Source organism: Emys orbicularis, chromosome 9 (genome assembly GCF_028017835.1).
Source record: "Emys orbicularis isolate rEmyOrb1 chromosome 9, rEmyOrb1.hap1, whole genome shotgun sequence".
Lineage (NCBI taxonomy): Eukaryota > Metazoa > Chordata > Testudines > Emydidae > Emys > Emys orbicularis.
The window spans coordinates 4,544,474-4,569,380 of record NC_088691.1 but is presented as its reverse complement, the minus strand read 5'-3'; the positions used below and the strand labels follow the sequence as shown (position 1 = coordinate 4,569,380).

The window sequence follows — 24,907 nt, the reverse complement described above, 5'->3', positions numbered from 1 at the left end:
TTCTGAATATTGTATCTAGTGCTGAATAGAAGGCACAAGTCATGAATGATGCATCAGATTTTATTACTGTTCCTAGGATGCTGGCACCCCCGTGTCAGCTCCTTTCCCTTTGAATGGCACTGCGTGTCATCTCTTAAATAGCCCAGAGTGAGACACCATCTACTCTGAGAGGTGCTTGTAGATATCCTGATTCATGTGTGAATTTCTTAGGCCAGATCTACATGACAAACTTTTGCTAGCATAGTTATGTCAGTCAGGGTTTGATGAGGTGTGATTTGAGACTGACATTGCTGTGCTGGCAAGAGCCACTAGTGTAGACACAGTTATATGGCAAAACTATGCTTTTGCCAGTCTAGCTTATTTCATTCAGAGGGCCGGAAGAAGCTATCTCAGCAAAGCGCAGTTTTGCTGGTATGTTGTGTCTACACGAGGAGTGCTTTGCCAGTGTCATATAACAGGATAGCTACACTGGCAAAGCCTTCCAAGTGCAGAGTTGGCTTTAGTTGTGCCTGCACATGCTCCTTGCTTCAGAGCCAGCAAAGTCAATGGCTTCCCTTCAGGCCAGGTAGACGCACAGGACATTAGCGCACCTTTGGTAAGAAACAAAATGCTTTTGAAGGCTTGTTAGCCCGTCAGTAGCTTGCTTCTAAAGCGTATGTGTCTTAGCAAGACCTTTTAAAGCGAGGGGGGACTTCTGGTCGGTATGACCCCAGGGAAGTGCAGTCAACAGTTACCAGACAAGTCGACTTTTCAGGAGCCATGCAGCCACAGTGGATGTAGGTGGCTATATTAGTACTCTGATGACATAGCTCCCACCAGCGTAGAGTCGTGCTGGTTAATAAAAGGGAAACAACTACAGCTCAAGCCCATTTATCTGAATTTCAATGAACAGCCTGGATCAAGTGTGTCCCATCTCCCCCATGTAGCCCTGTGTTAATCACCTGCTGATTAACAACCATTAAGGCTGTGGGAACTGTGATTGGGAAGAGGAAGGGAAGAATGGGAAGTAGCCATAGGAGACAGGAACCTCTTTGGTAGCACTTCACCATTTCCTGGCACTGGCTGCCCCAGGAACAGGAGCTAGCTATGTCCCTCACTATTGTACTGGCGCTTGCAGAACACAGGGCTGTCAGTGCAGGGAAGTGCTGAAGCAGAACCAAGGTGGCTGCTCCCCATCTCACAACATATACAGGGCTTACTGCTAGGCCTAAATAACCTGACAAAGTTCATTGTACTTTCTGGTTCTGAACGCCGGCCAAGGGGAAGACTGTTTTGGCCTGGCCCCGATCTGCTTGAAAGTGGGACGGCATAGTGCTGGGTACTTAGACAGAGTGGCTGAAGTTCCAATATAATTTCCCTTGTGGATGCTCTTATTCCAGCATACGAGTGTCCACAGGGGAAGTTATATCAGAACACCAGTCTAAGTATGCAAGTACTGTAAATGTCCCTGTGAAGATAAGCCCAAGGATAAAAAGCTGGGTTTTTTTGAGAATGACATGGTAGCTAGCCCAAGTTTTCAAGAAGGAGGCGGTTGGTGTGGGTAATGGTAACAACACATTTACTTTAATAGCACTTTTCAGTTCACACTTTCAGAACTAGTGTTTCAGGCGGTTTGCAGCTAATGGGAGGTGCAGGATCTCTGCGCTGAGCTTGGCCCAGAGCTCCCCTGAATGGAGAACTGCAGCCACCATGACCAACAGAACAGCTATTTGTTATGTCTTATTAAAGTCTGTCTGGACACTAGGTGCATGAACAGTATGAGGCCAGAGCAATGCCTCCACGAGAGCAGGGACAGAGCAGCGGCTGTACCATCCTTTAAGAGGGTGCAACCTGCCGTGCATCCTTTATGAGGGGCAGTTCTGATGAGTTGTGAGGGGGCAGGGACATGAGTCCCTCTGTCCCCAGCAGAGGTTAGCGAAACCAGTTTTGCAGATGGGAATATAAGGACTGAGGCTGTGCCCATCCCTGCACAGGAACCTTGCACCCCTTTGTAGAAGCTGGGAACAATTACACCCTTAATTCCTTAAATGTGAATTTGACAGAAATGGTTTTGGTCCCTGGGGAAGAGTTGGTAAATTGTACTGCCCAGTACAGGCTCAATCTGACCCCTTGCTCTAAGTGGTTGCCACGTGCCTCTTGCATTGGCATACTACATGGAATGAGTTACTTGGCTTTAGTTATCACTTTCCCTCACTGTATCATTGGGGTGGGGAGGAGGATGGGAAAGCTACAAAATTGGTCCTCTCGGTCCCTCACCATTGCATAAGTTTTAAAATGACATTTGTCATTGCATCTTTGTGAAAATTCACTATATGCACATGTATTTCCATAGCATCCTTGCAAGAGGGAATTACTGTTCACATTTTTAAGCGTTTGAATGAAAATTCTGTTCTCGAAGTAAAGCAATAAAGATTAAAAAAATTGTAGAGTTCCGGGGTCTGAAATGAGAATGGATTTTGGAAATGCAGAGACAACGCCAATATGATTCAGTGGGTCTGGAAATAAGTGAGGGATTGGTTAAGAACTGCAACGTGATGTGGGAAAATTACAATTTTTTAAAAAATACTGAAACAAAATATCAAGAACCGATCGAGACCTTTAATTGTATTCCTTTTATTGGTGGAACAGAGTCCAGGTATTATGTTCTTGCAGAGTAAATGCCAGTGCAGAGCAATAATTTTCAAATTTTTATTAACAAATTGCCAAAATAATCCTTCATTCCCAAGCGCCACAAAAGGAGAACTTATAGTATATCCTCAGCATTATTACCACATGTCTATTCATGAAAGATGATGGCTACATGGTCTTGAGTCAAATTGACTGTAACTTTTGTTGAATAACCAATTTTACCAAATCTGCTGGACTTATTAACATTACAGGAACGTGGGTAACAGCTACACGTCCAGTAACTATTTGTGTGGGTGACGGTGGCTTGGCAAGGTTGAGCATTTGTAATAATGTAATAAAGCAGCAGAATGAAGTGGGCCCTGCAGCTGACTATCACCAGGGGTATGTCATGATTGGCTCGTTGCCAGAGCAGCAGCAGCTTTGACTGCTGGACAGTGGGTGTTAGAAAGACATTTTTCTCTCTAACGTCCTGGGACCGGCCTGGCTACAACTCCACTGGAGAGTGGGTGGCATTCATAGAGTGATTATTAAACCACAAAAGGACTTCAGGTGCTACTTTTATTTTAGTCACGGATGAAGTTTTCATTAATTGCTGATGTATCACTTATAAAAAAAAATGTAAAATGAAATCATTGTGATTGCATGTAAAATGGTTGGCATTGGTTCTGTGGAATTTCTCCTGAGTGGACAAAAGAGTTAGTCGTCTTTTGCAGTTCTGGTTGAATCATTTCTTTGTTTTTCCTGCCAAACAGCAAATTTCCAGATCCCAATCATTCCTGGTGCTGCTGGCTCAAATTTGGGAGGAAAGGACAGACATACAAAGGCAGAAATATGTGCTGAAGTTACAGGGAGTCTGTTAGCCCACTCAGGAGGGGGATATTTACCACGCATGGTCCAGTGACACCGTGTGTAGAAGCAAAGCTGCTTTATGATGACAGAGCACGGTGGAGATAATTGGTGTGTATATCTTCTCCCCAAGGGCCCCAAGCTCTGGCTGTATTCCCTATTCATTCCCCATGCTATGGAACTAAAATTGATGGGCATGGCAGAGGTATTCGAGGTAGGTTGTGTGGAGACAGATGCATACGTTACATCTTGAAGCCTGCCCAAGGAGCACTACATTTGAATCAGCCCTGATACGAAGGTTGAAATCTGAGCAATTGAATTGTCTGGAAAGCAATTATCTGTTTCAAATCGTTATTTTTGAGCTTGGTGTTTTCCAACAGGAATCCAGCCTTGGGCAGATCCATTGGGACTCAGGCTATATCTGCCCTGTGCACCTTACAACAGCGCAGCTCTGCTACTACAGCCGCGCCGCGTAAGGTGCTCTGTGTAGCCGCTCTTTTATCGCTGGGAGAGAGGTCTCCCGGCAACAAAATGAAACCACCTCCAACAAGCATGACAAAAGTTTTAACAACAAAAGTACCAGTGTAGACATAGCCTCAGTCAACTATTGGGCTGGTGTGGGTTGCTAACTTCTTCATGCTTGCTGTATATTAAAAGAAGACAAGACAGTGGCTTTTATAATATGAAAGTAAATGTTATGGGGCTGGTTATCCTTCAGAGTTTTCACAATGCTAAGTCTTTGCTGTAAGTCTGTGCAGAACGCTTGCTGACACACCCTCCTGGAGCTGCCTGCATTTAGCAGAGAGAACATCATGTGGCATGTTAAACTCTGACAAATACAAATGAAGAGTAAGGGCAAGACTGAGCATCTTACCCACCGAACTCATCTCACTTCACATATTCTGGTTTTCCCTCCATGAATGGCCCAGAGATCCATTCCGGTAGGCAAAGCAGCTGGGCTGAGATCAGTTGTGCAATGTGACAAACTGTATCCCAGGTTCACCACTTTTACAAAACTATGATAAATTTTGTACAAAGTATACTTTGTGAGGGATCATTGGAAAATGCTAAACATTATCGTCCTTCTAGAATATGTGTAGCAACATTGCATGTAAAGTTATAAGATTCTGCTGTATAACATTGCTGTAACCTGCTCCAAGTTAGAAAGGCAGGTCCAAATCAGTTCTTCAGAGACAAAAGAGACACTGATGCCCCAGCCAGGTATCAACATAATCAAATGGACTGTCATGGGCTATTTCAGGGGAGGTCTTAAAGTCATCCTGTCTTCATAAAAAAACATATGGGGGCCCTGCCATGAGACCTTGTATCTCTATTACCCTCGTGGCAGATATTATTGCTAGAAAGCCTGTTTTGACAGAGAGATGAATTGGAGAACATATAGCTAGTAGCTCAAAGGGCAGGCCCATTAACCCCATCAGTACAATAGTTAGAGCCACAGGGCATGGAGGTTCCCCGACTGGGGATGTACATGCATAAAGCCTTTCTAAAGGCAAATTATTGTAGGGCATGGAAATGTGGAATACTCCTGAACTGGAGGGTGGAAAGCTGAGATGGTTGCTAGGTGGACCCTAAGGGTGCTGGCCGAAAGTCCAGAGTTCTTTAGTGATAGAAGGTACTCTGCTATGTCTGGTATCTGAGTGAGAAACAGAGATAACTGGTGGTGTGCCCAGATGATTAATCTCATCTACTTGGCAGAATAATGTAAGTCTCAAAGTTCTTTCTACAGTGGATGGAAAAGTGCAAGGAACGTGGATCCAGATGAAGGAACTGACCATCTCTTTGAGATATCTCCTCTGGCTAGAGAGAGAGTTCAACGGGAGTTTGAAGAGAGAAATTCATTCTTCAGGTCCAAGAATCAGAACTGTCTCCATCATATTGGAGCTGGCTGAAACCTCCCTGAGCTTCCTGAGTACTCTTGGTTCAATGGAATTGGAAGGTAAAAATACACTGGATCAGGGGACTAGAAATCCATCGTACAGGAATCCCCAAATCCATCCTACTTTGGATCAAAACTTCTGACACTTCCGGTTTTCTTTGGTGGCAATGAGATCTCTGGCTGCATGACATCAGTTGAGGAATGTGTCTTGAATAATAGCGTCCTTTACTTCCTATTCAATGGTCATGCAAATTGTCTGCTGAGGTGATCATCTGCCAGCAGATTTTGTAACCGTGATAAATGCACTGCTCTCAGAGTAATTCCATGCCTGACACAGAAGTTCCAAAGACGTACACCTTCCTGACATAGAGGGGTACTCTCCCTTACTCTCCCTTGTTTTATATAAAACATGTCTGTAGTGCTGTGTCATGATTTGAATGGTCAGATCTTTCAGACCTGTGAGGAAAACTGTGCTCCCCTGACAAATAGACCTTAGCTCCAAGACATTTATATTTAGTCCCTATGCTCTGAGTTTGAAGGTTGTCTAAGTGGGCTCTCCAACCCAGTGTAGTACCATCTGTCACCAACATCTTTGATCATAATGATGAAAAGAGTATTTTCTTGCAAAATTTCAGAGGGTCTTTGCCACCAGTTTGGTGATGACAGACATCTGAGGGAATGTGCAATGTCATACCCAGGTGATGCTTACTTGGCTGACATACAGGCTTCAACAATCCTTGCATAGGACAAAGGTGAACTCTGGCATGCTGAATTACGTACGTGCAGGAAACCAAGTGCCCTAGAAGTCTGAGACAAGTCCTTATTGATATCTTGGGATGAACTTGTAGGTGGGTGGACAGAACGATGGCTTGGAATCTTTCTTGAGGCAGACAGGCCATTGCCATTGTAGAGACCAAAACCACCCCTATAAACAATACCCTTTGAGTCGGAGTTAGTATTGACTTTTCTTTTTTATTCTTGGACCGAGAGAGGTGAAAAGTTGCGAAGTCTGCTGCATGACGTCGGTTACCTGTTGATGAGACTTGCCAGAAATGAGCCAGTTGTAAAGATCAACCTGGACTTTTTGTTTCCTGAGGTAAGTGGCCATCACAGCTAGGCATTTTGTGAATACCCTTGATAGTGTTGATACGCCAAATGCTAGTACTTTGCACTAATATTGGGAATTGCCTGTCAGAAATCTCAGATACTTTATGTGGGCAGGGTGGATTACTGTATGGAAATAAGCATCCTAATGGTAAAGAGCTGCACACCAGTCATGTGGATCCAGGGTTGGAATTATCAAAGCTAGTTACCATCCTGAACTTGAGCTTGAGAATGACGATCATAGAAGATTAGGGTTGGTAGGGACCTCAGGAGGTCATCTAATCCAATCCCCTGCTCAAAGCAGGACCAACCCCAACTAAAACTTCCCAGCCAGGGCTTTGTCAAGCCAGGCCTTAAAAACCTCTAAGGATGGAGATTCCACCACCTCCCTAGGTAACCCATCCAGTGCTTTACCACCCTCCTAGTGAAATAGTTTTCCCTAATATCCAACCTAGACATCCCCCACTGCAACTTGAGATCATTGTTCCTTGTTCTGTCATCTGCCACCACTGAGAACAGCCTAGCTCCATCCCCTTTGGAACCCCCCTTCAGGTAGTAGAAGGCTGCTATCAAATCCCCCCTCACTCTTCTCTTCTGCAGACTAAATAAGCCCAGTTCCCTCAGCCTCTCCTCATAAGTCACGTGCCCCAGCCCCTAATCATTTTTGTTGCCCTCCGTTGGACTCTCTCCAATTTGTCCACATCCTTTCGGTAGTGGGGGGCCCAAAACTGGACGCACTACTACAGATGTAGCCACACCAGTGCCGAATAGAGGGGAATAATCACTTCTCTCGATCTGCTAGCAATGCTCCTACTAATGCAGCCCAATATGCCGTTAACCTTATTGGCAACAATGGCACACGGTTGACTCATATCCAGCTTCTTGTCCACAGTAATCTCCAGGTCCTTTTCTGCAGAACTGCTGCTTAGCCAGTCAGTGCCCAGCCTGTAGCAGTGCATGGGATTCTTTCATCCTAATTGCAGGACTCTGCACATGTCCTTGTTGAACCTCATCAGATCTGAAGAAGTGAGGTTCTTACCCACGAAAGCTTATGCTCCCAATACTTCTGTTAGTCTTAAAGGTGCCACAGGACCCTCTGTTGCTTTTTACAGATTCAGACTAACACGGCTACCCCTCTGATACTTAGTAAAAAGTGTGGCAACTGCTGTTTTATGCTCAGCTGAAGCCACAAGGCCACTCAGGATGAGTCTTCACTGCAGCTGCAAGGTGTGATTTGCAGCCTGGATAGACAGACTCACACTAGTGCACTAAAAATAGCAGTGTGGATGCAGCAGGATGGGCGGCAGCTCAGACTAATCACCGAAGCTTGAACCTAAGGGATCAGGTGGGCTGACTTCAGTGGCTAGCTTGAGCCACCACCCATGTTCCAACATCCACATTGAGGTAGCGCAAGTCGTCGGGACTCATACTTCCAGCTGCAGCGTAGACATCTTCAGAGCCCACAGGCAGCCCCAATGGATGCTGCTGGCCAAGAGAATCCAAACTGGAGTTCACTGGGCATATGCACACCACCAGTAAATATTTAGGAACAAGCACTTGAAGAACAAGTTTTGTTTGCAATATATTCAGCTTTGCAAACCTGAATTAAAGAAGAAACCAAATTTAAACACAATGGATGGATATTCTTGGGCTAACCCTGAAGTCCACAGGAGTAAGTGTTTCTACTTGGATTTAAGTCAACAGTTGCCTCAGTAAGGACTTTATGATTAAGCCTCTTTTTCCCCACTGTGTACTTGTTTAAAAGTTGCCCAAACAGGTACACCTCTACCCCGATATAACGCTGTCCTCGGGAGCCAAAAAATCTTACCGCATTATAGGTGAAACCGCATTATATCGAACTTGCTTTGATCCATCAGAGTGCGCAGCCCCGCCCCCACGGAGCGCTGCTTTACCGCGTTATATCCGAACTCGTGTTATATCGGGTCATGTTATATCGTGGTAAAGGTGTAACATTTATTTTCAGCAAAAACTTATGCAATCGTTGCATCTAGCAAATCCCCCTCATATGCAGTTTGTCTGCAATATAGCCTAATGCTTAGAAGACCACTGAACACTCTTGCCATCCTACTCCAGGCAGTTATAAAATCCTGGCACTTTGAAAATGAAAATAAAAAACCTCTGACTGCTGATGCGTCTTGCATTTCATCCTACAGCTGAAATGTGTATTTCCCCCTGCACATCGCTAGCTATTAGTTTCTGTAGAGGACTGATTATTGTAATTAAGTCTCACTAAGTATCTCATTATGAAGTAATATATCACTAACAAGATCCACTGCAGTTATGCATGAAAGTGACATGCGGAAGTGTACAGTTTTAACATTATGCTTTCATAAAAAGGAGAGCTACACAAATATGAAATTAATAACTCATTTATTGAATATATATGCAATGATACCAATAAAAAAAACTAATACTGCAAACTACAACTTTGGAAGTAAAGCCAATATAACAGGAACAAAATATACATAACATTGCAGATAGGAATGTGTTTACCCTCTTTATACATTCCTTGTCTTTACATCTGATGTAAATGTATGCTAAAGCTGGTCTAATCTGAGTGCTTTTCAATAAGCAACAGTCCTCTAGCATCCTTTCAGGGTTGAGATGTCTCTGCTGACTACTGAGTGTGCGTACATATGCATACATAGAAACTGCTTCAGCAAGTATATATAAATCAAGAGCTGTGCTCTGTTAACCTCCATCATTACTATGGTGGAATCTGTTTATAGTGAAATGGAAGGAGAGTTACTATTTGTTGCAATATACTTTCAGTCCTCTAATAGTTACGTTTCGCTGTGCTGATAATGAAGGTTAATTCCACTAGCATATTGGTTCAACTTTACTAATCTTCTTGGATTATAGCAATTATCACATCAGATAAGTGTGACATTTCAAGGGTGGGGTGGGAATATCATCTCCTCTGCTCTGGTATAAGAGAAGTTACCCCTTCCTATATGGAACAACAGTAAGAAGCAATTCCCGGCTGCTGGTCTTGCTACAGCTGCTGTCCACTAGAACAGTGGTTCTCAACTGGGGGTAGGTGTACCCCTGGGGGTACACAGAGGGGTTTTAGGGGGTACATCAACTCATCTAGATATTTGCCTAGTTTTACAGTAGGCTATATAAAAGCACTAGCAAAGTTACAACCTAAAATTTCAGACAGACTTGTTTATACTGCTCTATATACTTTAAGTACAATATTTATATCCCATTTAATTTATTTTATGGTAAATTATTTTATGGTAAAAATGAGAAAGCAAGCAATTTTTCAGTAACAGTGTGCTGTGACACTTTTTTGTATTTTTGTGTCTGATTTTGTAAGCACATAGTTTTTAAGGGAGGTGAAACTTAGGGTATGCAAGACAAATCAGCCTCCTGAAAGGGGTACACTAGTCTGGAAAGGTTGAGAACCACTGTACTAGAAGGTGAGACTTGGGTCCAAATTCAGCAAAGCTGGCACATGGAAGTGTAATTATGCCTCCCTAAACCAGCAAAGTCCTTGTACGCAAGGGAGATTCATCTTTGTGGAGTGTACGTGGTGTATTCACTGCTGCCCTCCATGGGTGTTGGCAGATGGAATTCCCACCAGGGCTCTAGGAACAGGTTCTCCTGTTGGCAAACACCTGCTGAATGAGTGAACCCTTTAACCACAATGCCCATGGCCCCTTTCCAGCCAGTGCCACCTACACTGGTGCTAGGCTGACCCTTTGTAGCTTCCCTCACAAATAAATTTGTGGCCACTTTGTGCCACCACCTGGAACCTCTTCAAAAGTGTATAAACCAGAGTCTCAGGGAATTTTGCCAATAGCCTTCTAGAACCCTTCCTCCCCCAGCTCCCAGTACCCTACAACTGCCCAGGTAGACAGGTCCTGCCAGCTCTCCCTGGGAAAAGAGCAGTAGAAGGGATCTTTTTAAAGGCAAGCCCTTTGCTGATATAATGAAACTATTTAATATATTATTTTGTGGAAAAAAACTCCCATTATAGGTGGGTTCCATGAGTCTCTTGAACAGAGACACACTGCTCTTGTGAGCAAGAAATGCCAAAAAGGCCTAAAGTAACTAAATTCAGTGAAATCAGTTTCATAAGCCGAGTTTTCTTAAATTCGAGATTGTTTTCTGATCGTGAGATGAAAGCAAAAGCTGCCTATTTGAAAAAAAAATGCCAGGAACAAATAAACCTTATTAATTTAACTAGTTAATTTAAACAAATCTATTTTACCTATAAAGCACATTCATTACTTCTAACCTCTGGGAAGGCAGTAAATGCTGCAGAATAATCTTCAATATATGCTTGCAAAGAGTACATTACTTTACAAAAAAAGACAAACTGTCCAAAATTTCAAGCTAAAATGCACATAAAAAGACAGTAATGGCAGTATTTCGTCTTTAAAAAATGATGTAAATGTTGTATACCTATCATACATTTTCATGCTTATTAAAACTACAGTTAAGGACATAGGAGATGTACAGTAAATACACTGCTGAGGTACATTTCTTCTAAATATTAACACCATGACAGAATTACTCCTCAGCAAGTGATACTACTTGGGAACATATAAATACAATTTTTACATTGTAAGGCACTTTTACCCAGCATACATGACAAGATGAAGTAAATTAGAACATGAATTTGAGGCTTGTAACAAAAACCGCTTTCGTTATTGACTTTTAGTTTCCATGAGTTCTGAATTAATGATGGTTTAGTCAGCCTCAACGGGTAGCCAGCCACTTGCTCTTCTGCTACTCAAAGGTAAAGTGTTGTTATGGTTGCTAGTGGCATGCGGAGAGATAAATGATTTTACCCATAATGAATTATTAGACTGAATATTAAATCCAGCAATCGACAATGTGAATTTAGAACTTAGTGAAAAATACAATGATTATATTGGCAAATCTACCCCATTGTACCTTTCATCCTTCCTTAACCAAAAATACAGTAGTTGCAAACAATAAAGTGCCTTTATTCCATGGGAAGGCCATGTTTGAGGCACACAACCTAGAACCTAATCTAGGCAGTGTGACAGACATTTTGCATTCTGAAACCGTTCTGCGTAGCTGAAAAATGTTCATATTCTAGAAAAAAGCAAACACCTTGGTAAACAATCTCAATCAATCTGTCATTGCAATTCAAGTCATGCCTTTAATTTTGAAAGTTACAAATACAAAATAAGAATGATCAATGGCATGTTTAGAGCAGTAACTGAATATTTTCTGTACACAGTAATATTTCTACTAAAACTGCATTTTCCCCCAAAACAGATTGAATTCTAACATGGTAAAGTGTTAGAAATTTAATATACAACAGTTGAGTCCCTTGAAACATTAAAGAAACACATGAAAAGACAATGACATGTTAAATCTTTTAAAAATACAAGTAAAAAATGCTACAGAAACTTGTTACAAATGAACTGCTTCTTAATATCAACTGCAGATGAACCTTCGCTGTTTTTAGTCAAATTGTCAGAGTATCTTGCTTACTGCTTTACTTCAAATCTAAACGGTTTATTGGGTATTCAGAAAGAGTCAGAACCCTTCCTAAGCAATGAGATGCCCAGAAGCATTAGAAAAGACTTACTTAAGTTAAGTTAAGTTTTTGGTTTTATTTTAAATGAATCGGCTAATGTGCTTCAATAGGACCAGTAGAAGAAGCTATATATTAGCAACTAGACATGCCAGAGCTGTATGAAAAAAGTTAGGGAACTGAGCTGTTAGATTTGGTATAATCTAAACCTGATTATTCTCTAATGGAACATTGACCTCTAGGTATATGAAATGCCATGGCATGATTGTTGATTTGACAAGAAAAATTAATCAAATGCTAAAAGCATTAAGAATGGTAAGAAAATCTTCTTATATAGTGGTCACAAGATTCAAAATAAATACTGACCCCCCCCCCCCCCAAAAAAAAAAAAAAGTTGATTCCTCCTCCTTACAGCACGTGGGACCTGTATATGTATTTTGGACAAAACATGAAGTGTTCCACGCAACACAGAGCACTTGAGGTATGGATGTCAGATAAGGTGGCTAAATTCCATAGAAGTTAAAGTAGTAACTCTTCGAAATCTAAAGACGTTGGGTTGCAGCTTCCAAAAGTTAGTTTGAGTCACACTTAGTGAGAGGTTCTTGGTACGTTAGGAATATAGAGGTGGACTGTTGGGGAAAGAACAAACTACAGCCCTTTGGCATGAGTACTGAAGCTTGCAGCTTGTAACTAACAGTTGCTCAAGTAAATCTCCAGCAAGGAATGCTGGGCAGTAGGAACAATCACAACAGGAACAAACTGAAAGGTTCAAGCATGCTTCTGCGTGCACTGAGTTCTTTTTCTACTGTGTGCTTTGCAAGCAAAAACAGAGAGCGATTTCCCCCCCACACACATTTATCCTCCATATTTTGTATATAAAGAAAATGCAGAATTCATGAGTTACCAGCTTGTTGCCACCATGGACTTGTCTGTCCATGTTGTGAATTAATCTTACTAAGACTTTCCCTTGGTGCATGAATCCACTAAACAACTTACACATTCCAAATCTTAGATTTTTATTCAGTCCAGAAATATAGAGCTTACTTCATTTCAATGTCTGCCTTAACTTTTGACACTGTACATATTACATATCATTTATATAGTGTTTCAATTTTTTCCAGACACTGCAGACTACAAACTACATAATATTGACATGTAAAACTCTGCCACTTATTGAAGGCTCACACACATGAACGTTTCAGGCAGTTCAATGAAATTTCTAACAGAATCGGGCCGTAAAAAGTTACTAACCCTTTTCTGATCTTAGAAAACAATTAAAAAGTATTAGTAGTTATGGATGTCTTATTCATTCCCAGTTCTCTAACTCTGTCCCTTGAACCTGTTTAAAAAACGATGAAAACAATAGTAAATTTAAAATCATATAAAGAGAAGAGCATCTAACAGATCTAACATTACATCTACATTTATCGACAGACATGAGGCCTCCCTAATATTATTATAAAATCAGCTGAAGTTTAAAAAAAAAGTTCCCCATTCTTCTGCAGTACACCAATAAAAAGAACTTATCTGCATATACTAGATTTAAACATTTTACTGTGATTAACTACATCAAATGTATGTTGTGTTTCTCAGTCTCAGTAACAGAGCTGCCAGGAGTAACTTCCATACCTAGTTTCCATTGAGTTGTTGCTGAGGAATGCTACTATGGTCAGAGCCTGATTTCCCACGGCTTTTGCTTTCTCTTTCTTCATCCTCTTCATCCCTTTCATCGTTCCCACTATGGTTTTTACAATAGAGTCTAAGACAATAAAAAACAATGGAGGATTTACCAGGAAACAAGTAACAGATCTATATTTTAGAACATTCTGGGCTCTCTCCACTAGCGAAGAGGCTCATTTTAAAATTGTGTTGAATTAATGTATAAGGCACCTGTCAGACATCTGACATTAGAAATAAATATTAGCTAGCCTGACTAGATCACTGGCTAGAACCACAGGCTCCTGTTACAGGGGCAAACCCAAGATCACTAGCCAAATAAAAAAGGGAACAATTCCAAACTGACAAAAGATAACAAAGAAGGGTTAAACACAAAAACAAAGACAGAAGCCCCCAAAACGGTCAGCGGTACCCATGCCTGTAAAAGCCACTGCCTCATGTCCTAAAAAGCAACCAGGGAGGAACACCAGCAGACCTCCTTCTGAGAGAGTTCCACTGCCAAGAACCTCAGACTGAGAAAGCTCTATTAACCTGTGCCAACCAACTGTAACAGCTGGGCAGAGAGAAAGATGTAGTTCATCATAGGATCTGCTAATGCTAACAAAGCCTATTTACTCTCTCTTTTTCCTAAAAAGTAACCACTACCTATTACACTAGCAAGCTTGTTCCAATATAGATAAGGCTGTGACAGCATTTTCATTACTTTCAATGGCTTACATCTTGCCTGTGAAAACTGACTGAGATGTACCAAGGCATAAGCCTGGGACAATTAAAAAAAAACAAAAAACTTTAAAATAAAAAATCAGTTTGATTTTGTCTAAAATGCAGTATGAACTGTCTAGGTGTTTAATGATTGCATATGTAAAGACCTACTTTCTCTCAGCTCTACCATAAGAGAATGACCAAGGTTAGTAGTACCAGTGAGTTCGAAGAAGTTCTGTGATAGATTTTAGACATAAAATCTACATGATAAAATGGATCAGAAGCTCTGTTCTCATGAACATTTACATAACAAAAACAAATAGACACTCCGAGGGAGAATGGGCGCTCATAAAAAAAAAAAATGTGATTTTGTGTGTGTCAATTTGTAATCAATTTCATTTTTTCATGGCTCTTAAGCTATCAATCGGAAGTTGAAATAAGTTGATAAGTTGAAATAAGCAGAGGAAAGCCAGGCTCCAGTGCAGTCTCTATAGACTAGCACAGGCAAAAAAATTTTAAAACCGATCAATTCTAGTTCTCAAGAAGCAGGATGGCTATCACACTGCTCATAGAATGCCCCCTTGTGGCCAAAACGAGATGCAATCTGTAAACTTTAATTGCATTAGGTTTGTGGTAGCAACTGGGAAAGGAGGTTGGAACAGTACAGAAATAGGAAAAAAGATATACTCTCTTAGGGATAACTGAAGTAACATGGCAGGAGTTTACCTGTGACTTCAGCAATTTGAGTTACAGATTTCACTAAATGGAGAAAAAAAATTTTTTTGTTTCTTTTTTATTTTTAAAATATTTAATGTATTTTTAAGTGGGTATATGGAAGTTCTGAATTAAGTTAGGATCACTAAAAATATTTTGTAAATGTTTGAAAGTTATTTTGAAAATAATTATATGACAGTTATTTTCATTCGCACAATATTTTTCATGTTTTATAATAAACTTAACAGAAATACTTCCACTTTTGCATAATGTATTTATCCTCATCTGACTTGGTAAAATGAGCTTAAATAGCTTCAGGTTAAAGAGAAAAAATATGAAGTCAGTCCAGTGGTCTAGTGTCAATGATCTACAATGCCACGAAAAGCCATGGTGTGTCAATTAGTGGTCTGGCTCTATTGCTCCCTGTGTTATTAAGGGCTAAGAGCATTCTGACAGCAGTATGCTGAACCTAATTGGAGAGGAAGAACCTCAGAGCAGTCAAATAGCAAGACCTTTGGCCAATCAAGGATGGCTGTTGACAGGAGCACCCATCCAATTCTCCTAATTTGTTTGACAGTGATGATGCAGGGCCTTGGAACAAAAGGAAACGGAAATTAAAGTGGGAAGAATACAAAGATTCTCCGAGCTCTGTGCAGAGAAATTTATTTTTGCCACTGTGTTGTAGGATAGGATTGCTTTAAAAAAAAGTTCTAAACTTTCTCTACATTTATAACAGAACTTGATTTAATTTATTTTTCTATGACACTCAACTTGAACAAGATGTTTGAAGTAACAAAACTGATTGCACAAGCTTTTACCTAACTATCTTTTGAACTGCAATAGTCACCTTATCTGAACTTCCAAAAATGTGTGATAGTTTTGCCTACTGCCCGCAATGCAGCTGAGTGATATGTTAAATCAGCATTATTGCATGATCAGAATGTTTTATCTGAATAGAAAAGCAATTCTTAAAGTTCTCTCAGGGTACATCTATACTACCCGCCACATTGGCGGGTAGTGTTCGATGTATCGGGGATCGATTTATCGCGTATAGTCTGGACGCGATAAATCAATCCGCGAATCAACGCCCGTACTCCACCTCGGCAGGAGTAAGCGGAGTCGACGGGGGAGCCGCGGCAGTCGACTCGCCGCCGTGAGGACGGCCAGGTAAGTCAAACTAAGATACTTCGACTTCAGCTACGCGAATAGCATAGCTGAAGTTGCGTATCTTAGTTCGAACCCCCCCACCCACCCCCACTAGTGTAGCCCAGGCCTCAGAGGAGATCAGAAAAAATTGTTATTACAGAATTAACTGCTAGAGTTCTTACTTGTAAATTCCTCGTGACATATTCTCAATGTATTTAGCTTTGTCTTGTACTCCACAGTGGTAATGGTAAGTCTTGATACAGGCTTTAATTTCACATCCAATAGTCGCTCCAGGCTGACTGCAAAGAGTGCATTTCTGTTGAGAGGGGGAAGAGACAGTACTCTAAGTTGTGGTGTTAATCCATTTAATGTCTTGTCGCTTAAGGCTCACTTTGATGTCCCCAAATTTTAGTCATAAACATGGTGAAGTAATTTTTCTTGTAGCACAAACTTATCTTAATATATAGTAAGCCAGAAACAGTTTTAAATCTGCATCAATTAATATATATGAACAACAGAGTACTGTTTTGCCTGTCTACTGCAAAAATAAGTAACGGCAAGATTTGCACACACAAGTTCTATTTTGTTGCTGTTGTTGAAGTTGAAGCTAGCTTTTCCAAGTACCAAAACTCATTGAATATGAATTGTGTTTTAGGCAATGATAAAGTATTATATTTTTTCAGATGGTAATGGAGTTCCATATGTTAATGAATTCTAATATTCATGAAACAGTGTGCCATATTTTACTTATAAAACATACCTGAGTGCCTGTCACAAACTCTGGGGCCCTTATATGCTTTAATTTTCACACTAAAATGTCATAACATATTGCTCAGACCATTCAAAAATAAATATGTGAACCAACAGACGTAAGATGATGACAAAACACCTCCCAAGCAAGCATCCTCATCATCATGAAAAGTCCCTCCAAGCTTCAGCCTAGCTCATGTCATGGGAGAAAAGATGAACCTTGCAGATGCCCCAGTGATTAGCAAATCTGGCCCTGGACCGACCAAGGGGATGTGAATTTGAATCCAGGAGCCGTGCTAGTAACTGAAGACTTTAATAAGGTAATATATTTGGGGCCTTTGAGACCCCAAAACAAGTATTTAAAAGATGCAATTCACCAGAGATATGCATGGGATTCATCTTCCTTTAACTGGCAATACAGAGATTCAGTGTCCTTTTAAAGTGTGTTGAGAATGAACTAGCCATCATTTAAAAAAACAGAACAAGTTTGAAATAAGTCAATAATTACACAAATTGACTCCCATAACCTATTTAGCAATTTCATGCCATACAGATTCTGCGGTATGGAAAACAAACTGTCAATTCCTTCCTTTCTATTATGGTCCCCAAAGGGCCAACATACTGCATTCACAAAGTATGCTGTAGTTAAAAACAAAAAAAAACAAAAAAAAAAAAAACACACAGTAATTGTTGAGACACTTTATATCCTGATACCTAGTAGTGACAATATATTTAAATTGTTTTCTAAAAAATTAAATGAAAAGATTTGTTCAGATAAGGAAAAGAGAGAGAATTGCAATATACTCCCAACAGAAATCACTGAAGCATTCCTTACAAACCCAAAGACACATACCATTCTTTTTCCTCTCTTGATCTCCTGAAGTACAGTTTTAATATCAAAATCACCAAACTCTGCCCTTGATGTTGTTGTTAGCTGGACAGTGCCAGAAGAGAACAACTGTAAAGCAAACAAATGCACAATAATGTTAGGAGGTTACAGATATGTGGCCATAAGAAGATTAAGGAGCAGGAACAACAGAAGGGGATGCACTGTACTCAATTATCTGCTGGTAAACTGTGCTTTGCCAATGAACTAGAAAAAAATTGCAGATTGAGCATATCAGTAATTTGGATATTCCTTCCAATGCCCACTTGATTGCTTCAATTATATGTGATTGCATTTCAGAGGATTTTTTTTGAATGACAAAGCAGTAGTTAAGGATGATTATGATAATGGAATATACGAAGCAATAAATGAGTACCGCAGTCAATTAAGACACTGAAGACATGCCTTTGTTCTGATAAGGATATTTCATCTCCACTCACTGCCCCACCTAAATAATTCAGCTTACTCACACTGCCAATACCAGTGCCCCTGGAAAGCCAGAAATGGTGACAATGGGACATTTCCAAGTAGTCGCAAACCTCATATGTTTCCATTACCTGCAGCTTTTATTAGCTGAATGCATTTCCTTTTACAGTTAGACCAACATCGCTCACAAGACTTAACTATATAGTATATGCAGTAAAAGCTCTTGAAGGACTTCAGCTAATTTGGACATTCAAACAGAAGTGGAGAAGGGATCACGCAAAAGTCCAGCTCAACTTTCAGATAGGGTAATTCTTTTCTGCTTACCTGCTATCTCAATTGGATATGTGCCTCTATTTGTAGGATAGGAAAGACAGTCTTTTTGCAGGTACTGGGATAGCGGGCTCAGGCCCATCCAAAACTAAAGACCAGCCCCCTCAACCAAGGGGGAGGAACCACCAAATCCTGGCCACAACTGAATTTGGGGGACAACAAATGCAAAAACAGGAACAGGAGTGGGGGTTGAAGGTTCATAATCACAGTTTTGGATGGGGACACTGACCAGAGAACCCTGGGCACTGCCCACTGCTCCTCAAAGTCCAAGGAATCACTCGACGCCACCAAGAGGAACTCTCATAGACTTTAAGATCCAAAGGGGTCATCGTGATCATCCAGTCTGACCTCCTTCACGTTGCAAGCCATAGGACCTCACCCACCAACTCTTGTAATAGACCCCTATCTTCTGGCTGAGTTACTGAAGTCCTCAAATACTTCAAGGTACAGAGAATTCACCATTTTCACTAGTTTGAATATGCAAGTGACCCATGCTGCAGAGCAAGGCAGAACTCTGCCCAGGTATGTGATACAACAAGGAATTGGAAACAGATCACACCATTGCATAGCATCCTCCTCCAAGCAAGCTTCCTCCTCCAGGTCTGGTGGATGACCACCTTGGCCAGCGCTAGGAGCAGGTTGACAAAGTCTCGTGACTCTGTGGGGCCCTGGATAGGATGCTTGTATATAACCAGAACCTCAACAGGAGGTTACAGAGGAGCCACAAGAGGGGCTGCAGTCTGACGCACTCTACATAGATATGCGCCAGGTGTCCCTCTTGCCGCAGAAGGGACTCTATAAACCACACCAACTACATACCCGTGCTCACAGCACCATGAAAGAGCCATCAAGTCTCATATCCTAGGGGTGCTGTGAGACCAGACTAGAGTACAAGCTGGCCACCGGAGTTCCCCTCAACTCCACAGGTTGCAGCAGGTCCCACCACTTGGTGTCAGGGCAGGACACGAGGGCGAAGAAGTGGGTGGTACAGAGCATGTAGAGATGTTCATGTGATACAGTCTGGAGATGGACCAGCTGGATGGTGTCCAGCTGAGTCAGGTGGTGTATCACAGGCATCTGGGGGTTGCAGGGTAGGGGCCTGATGACAAGCTCTAGAGGGCCAGGTGTGAAAGGTGTGGAGCACTCTCTGCAGGATCTGCCCAAGAAAAGTGAGAGAAGTGGGGGTGGGGGGCAAGGCTGCACTCACCTCCTTGAGCACACAACTGGGTATGCACAGGGTGGGCAACCCCATATGCTCACCAAGCACCACAGGCTATACTCATTTCCTCCGACTAGCCCAGGTGGTCTCAGATTCTGGTGACAGCAGCCAAGACCAGTCTCTGGTGCATCAAGGAGGACTCCAACACCCTTACATGAAGATTAAGGTCGTGTACCAGGAGTTCAAAAGCCAGGAGGTATTCCCCCTCAGTAGCTGCTACAGACCTGGTCGCTGAAACTAGCTTCCGGGTCCTGTGGAGGTCCTGGTAAAAGGCAACATCTCAGAGAGGTCTCAGGGGAGACCTCTTGGGAGGAAAGGCGGTCTTAATGTTTTTAAGGCAGCAGAATGGGATGCAGCAGGATTATATTCTATTCCTACCTCTGCCATGAACTATGTGACTTTGGGCAAGTCACTTCATTTCTATCTGCCTCTGTTCCCCATCTGTGAAATCGGGGATAAAACAGAGGGATAAGAGGCTCAGATTCTATGGCTAGTGATGGAGGCCACAAAACTGCATAGATCAGAGGTTGTAAATAGATGGACTGCAGGCCAAATTTGGATCAGACGCTTTTGAACAGACCGCAAAATCTTTTTATTTACTTATTATTGGGGTGTGAAAAATGTTTCTCTGGAGTCTGGACCTTGACCAAGAAATCTGGACCTTGACAAAAAACAATTGACGACCCCTGCCAATCTCCTATCCCAAACTGTATTGTCTAATATTACTGTATGCTATTAAACAGCTGTTTTCACCCAGAGATGAATGCATCAATTCCATTAGGTGGTATTTTGTGATCCTTTTGCATGAAATGAGCTGTATTATGGAGATGCCAGTTTGGGCTCCAAATTTAAATGTGAGTTGAGTTTTGCACTTAAAGCACACATCTACTCTGTTATAAATGAATGGGAGCTCTATTCTTGTTAGAATATCACTGTATTTTCAGTTTAATCTGCTTCTCAGCATTGCAGCTCTTCTTTCCCAAACTCATGCATACAATAGAGCAAAGAATACTCAAAAGCGACAAAAGGTGTGGCTCTCTGCTTAGTGAGGCTAGCCATATGGAGAAAATTATATATAAAAAAAAAAATCTACCAGCTGCATTGGCTACTTATTCATTTCCAAGTACAACTCAAGGTGTGGACTTTGTTTTGTACAGCCCCACCTGGACCAAGGATCTAGCCATATGAAAAACGGAATTCTCTGCTTATATTCTTCCAGAGCCACTGAGATCAGTTGATGCACATGAGTTAATAGTTCCCTAGATGTGATCATTTAGAAGCAGGGAGTTTCCAGTGGGGAGCCACTGACTCCCGGAGGTCACTTCCCCATCTCTTTTGACACCACCTGAATCAACTGATCTTCAAAGCATTGTGCAGAGCTAATCGGTTTCTGCAGGCTTTTTTTTTGGGGGGGGGGGGGGAGGGGGGGGAGAAGGGGGAGGCCTGGGGCCAGAGGGCATTAGTGGTATTTTATTTTGGGGTGTAATCTTTTAGTTAAAATTATTTAATGTTATTGGAGTTATATTTTTGTTTTTTAAACACTGTACGTACACACACCTAGGTACAATGGGATTATTTTTATTAAGATGAAGAGTCTACCTGAGCTAATTCCTCCATCTCTAAACATAGTCAACATAGTCATTATCAACAGTGCCTCTGGTGAAAATAAATGAACTGCTCAGCTCACAACACTTTAGAGGTCAGAGAGATTACTGGAAGCACAGGCTGTATTAATACATAACTACATGTTAGGGCACTGTACTAACAATGCATCATATGGCAGGGCAGTTCAGAAAAATTAAAACCCCACACTAACCCAAATATTCTACTTACCATACACTTATAGTGTGCTGCTGCCTTTTTGGCATTAAATATATGAAGCTTTCCTCTAGCTTCATTTTCTTCTTCACCTGCATGACAGAATCCACATTTAGGTTTTGTATCACTGGGACTGCTTCTGTGGGGAGACCTGTCTCTCTGAAAGAAAAACATTTTACTAAAATATACTGCTGGGTTCCAAGTAAGGTAATAATTTAACAAGTCTCTGGCCACCAGCTGGAGACTCAAATGCTAGTTTTAATCAAAATCTTTAATTTCAAAGACAAACTTTCTTCTAAGAAGTTTAGCATATTTATATTTACTGCTTACATAGGAACTGCTTTCTATTTCATCTGTGCCATGTGAGGATGTAGATCTAGTGTCTTCTGACTGCCCTTTGAGATTTGTTTTTCTTGGCTTTCCCTTACGACCCCTCTTTTTTCCTTTGGGAGGTGAAGGCTCCAATTCGTGTTCATTGACACCTTCTTCTAAATCTGCTTAGAAATTAGAAAACAACATCAAGTAAATCTCAAAAATGAAAACTGTTTTACAAAAAATTATATAGGAAAAATAATAAATGTTTTTTACCATTTTTCTTACCCATGTTTATAAAAATTTATTATTTCCAATTAATCAAAATTTTGTTTTACAATCTTCAACCATCTACCATTATATATACACATCACCTAATACATCTCTGAAAACTACTGTCTAAAATGTTTAAAGTTTCTTTACAATCATACACAATACATTTAACATTATGTCAACATCCCATTTCAGAGCTAAAATCTGACTTTAGATACACATGCTAATCTCCTGCTGAAGGTAATGGGAGCTGAGCAAGTATCTGAAAGCAAAAATTGACCACGCCCATTGGTAACCTAATTTATTCTAGGTAACCTGCTGCCCTCTATTAAACAGCCGAACTTCAATTTTGAACCAACTAGTGTTCTTTGCCAGAATGAAATTTGATTTTTTTTTTTTTAAATGAGAAGCAAACACCAATGTAAGTCACATTCACTAAGGAATGCCTCTCTCTCTCTCTCTCTCTCCTTGCTTTAATGCTTGAAATCTTCACAGCTTGTTTAAAAGGAAATTTCATCCATTTTGGTCATTCCAGTGAAATGAACATTTAGAATTGTAAAAATCATTTATCTCCATGAATAAATTATAAAACAAATTTGAATATAACATTTTAGTTACAACATACTTTTAAGTCTACTGATAGTGGCAGCAATCAGCTAGCTGGAGAGCAACCTCCTGACACTGGAAATATTACAGCCTGAAGACTTAAGTGGTTTCTATAAATAGACATTTTATATATTATATATATTAAACACAAATATGTTAAAGCTGGATTTTCATGGTCTTTACATTTTTTGATCCTCCTCTCTTGACATATGGGTACTGTCTGTTCTCAGCAACTCAACTATCTTATAACTGCTTTATCAGAAGAACTTACAAGTAAAGGTTCCCTTAAAATGATAAAGTACTAAACTTTTAAAAATCATGTGTTATCAGATATTAAGCCTGGGTTCTTCAAAAGGGGCCTAAAGGAGTTAACCATCCAACTTCCTTTGGCTCCTTGGAAAACACCAGCCTAAATGTTTAATTGCTTCAGCCAGCTGTAATCAAACACTGAACATCCCTTTGATTATTCAAAATGTGTAGTTAACACAGACCTAGGGCAAACCTTTCAGGCTTGTTTACTTTGTTGCCCAACTGACTTGCATTTAGTATTAAATAGCCAGTTCTTGTGCTCAGTTGCTAAGAACTTTCCCGACAGTCAGCCATTTATAAAAATCAGTCTTTTTATAAAAGACCAAAATGCAGATTCGACAGTTGGATTTTTCTATAGAATCATGCTCTGTACACACTGCTAGACAAGTTACTCTTCACAATCCAAAAAACAAGGGTGTAGATGAACCCCTAAGTGGAATGGAGTCTAAAGTCAGAAGATCTGATCACCCCCTTTTTACAATAGTGACAAATGTAGTGTTGCTTTTTATTTAGGCATTACGAGGACACCTAGCACCAGGGTACCCTAGCCTCCATATCTAAGCAGGATATTCCTGTTTCAGGACCTGAACACTGTACCACAAATCAGAAGATTCCAATTTACACCATTTTTGTTTTTTCCAGTTCTAGGATATGACGAAACCTAGTTGCATGTTATTCTACCCTGATGGTTAACCTAGTGTACTTAACCAAGGCTTACAAAGATCAATTCCTAACCCTTGGATATATCCCACTGCTATCATAATCTAGCATAGATGACAAAGCCATTGGCCTGAGACTTAACATACAAACCATTCCTATCCTACCCTTCTTACTGCAGCTGTTGCCAGTCTCCAGCAGAACTAGACACACTTGCACTTCTCTTGAGGAGAAAAGACTCATCCACATGCTTCCACCACAGGTTAAATACAAGCTCAAATATAATGCCTAAAAAGCATTTTTCTGTTGTATGTTCTGAAAGCGGCCAAAATTTGAGAAGCTATGTAATTCTCACAAGTTTCTGTAAATCAATTTGGATTAGATTTGCCAGGTTTATCAACAATACACATTTTTCTCAACCTCTATGTAAACTTAACGAGTCAATCTAGCTCACCAGGACCTACTTTTTAGCAAGTAATATGTTTTATTGAACCAACCTCTGTCGGTAAAAGAGACAAACTTTCAAGTTACACAGAAGAAGCTTGTTGAAAGCTTGTCTTTCACCAACAGAAGCTGGTCCAATAAAAGATATTACCTCATCCACATCTTGTGCACCTCATATTCTAGGACCAACACAGCTACAACACTACAAACTACTCTTTAGCAAGAATATATGCCACATTCCATAGTTTAAGATACAGAGGGGCAACAGAGCAGCACATTTTCTTTCTTTAGTATATATATAGCAGGACCTAGATTGTGCTGTGAAATACAATTAACAATTTCATTGTTAAGCAACAGTTTGAGAGCCACAAAAGATGACTGCCATATTAGCCTAGTTTAGTTTGCATTTCAGATTAACTGTTAAATACCCACAATCAATATGGTTATGGAGTGGTGAAACCCAAAGGAAACATCAGGCTCCAGACTGGGTGTGACAAACTGAGTCCTATACTTCTGAGAAGCACTTCTAAAGAGTAGAACCCTATTTTATCATGTCCTTCCTCACATGCATGTAATTCTGGGTCCTCCGCTAAAATACTGAAGTCTTTCAAATTCTAGCCT

General features: G+C 40.7%; 1 protein-coding gene across 3 annotated transcripts in view; it reads right to left on the bottom strand.

The window, feature by feature from the left end:
- Positions 1 to 13,008: 13,008 nt before the first annotated feature.
- Positions 13,009 to 24,907, bottom strand: part of PHF6 (PHD finger protein 6) — a 33,945-nt gene continuing 22,046 nt past the window's right edge. The window contains exons 8-13 of one of the 3 annotated variants that reach the window (XM_065410592.1): positions 22,016 to 22,182; positions 21,701 to 21,844; positions 17,860 to 17,964; positions 16,439 to 16,572; positions 13,647 to 13,776; positions 13,009 to 13,356 (exon numbers count right to left, since the gene is read on the bottom strand). In XM_065410592.1, the coding sequence (XP_065266664.1) occupies positions 13,647 to 13,776; positions 16,439 to 16,572; positions 17,860 to 17,964; positions 21,701 to 21,844; positions 22,016 to 22,182 (680 nt within the window). In that variant the 3' untranslated portion in view covers positions 13,009 to 13,356. The remainder of the gene's footprint in view (positions 13,357 to 13,646; positions 13,777 to 16,438; positions 16,573 to 17,859; positions 17,965 to 21,700; positions 21,845 to 22,015; positions 22,183 to 24,907) is intronic. The other 2 variants (XM_065410590.1, XM_065410591.1) reach the window with 2 other exon arrangements.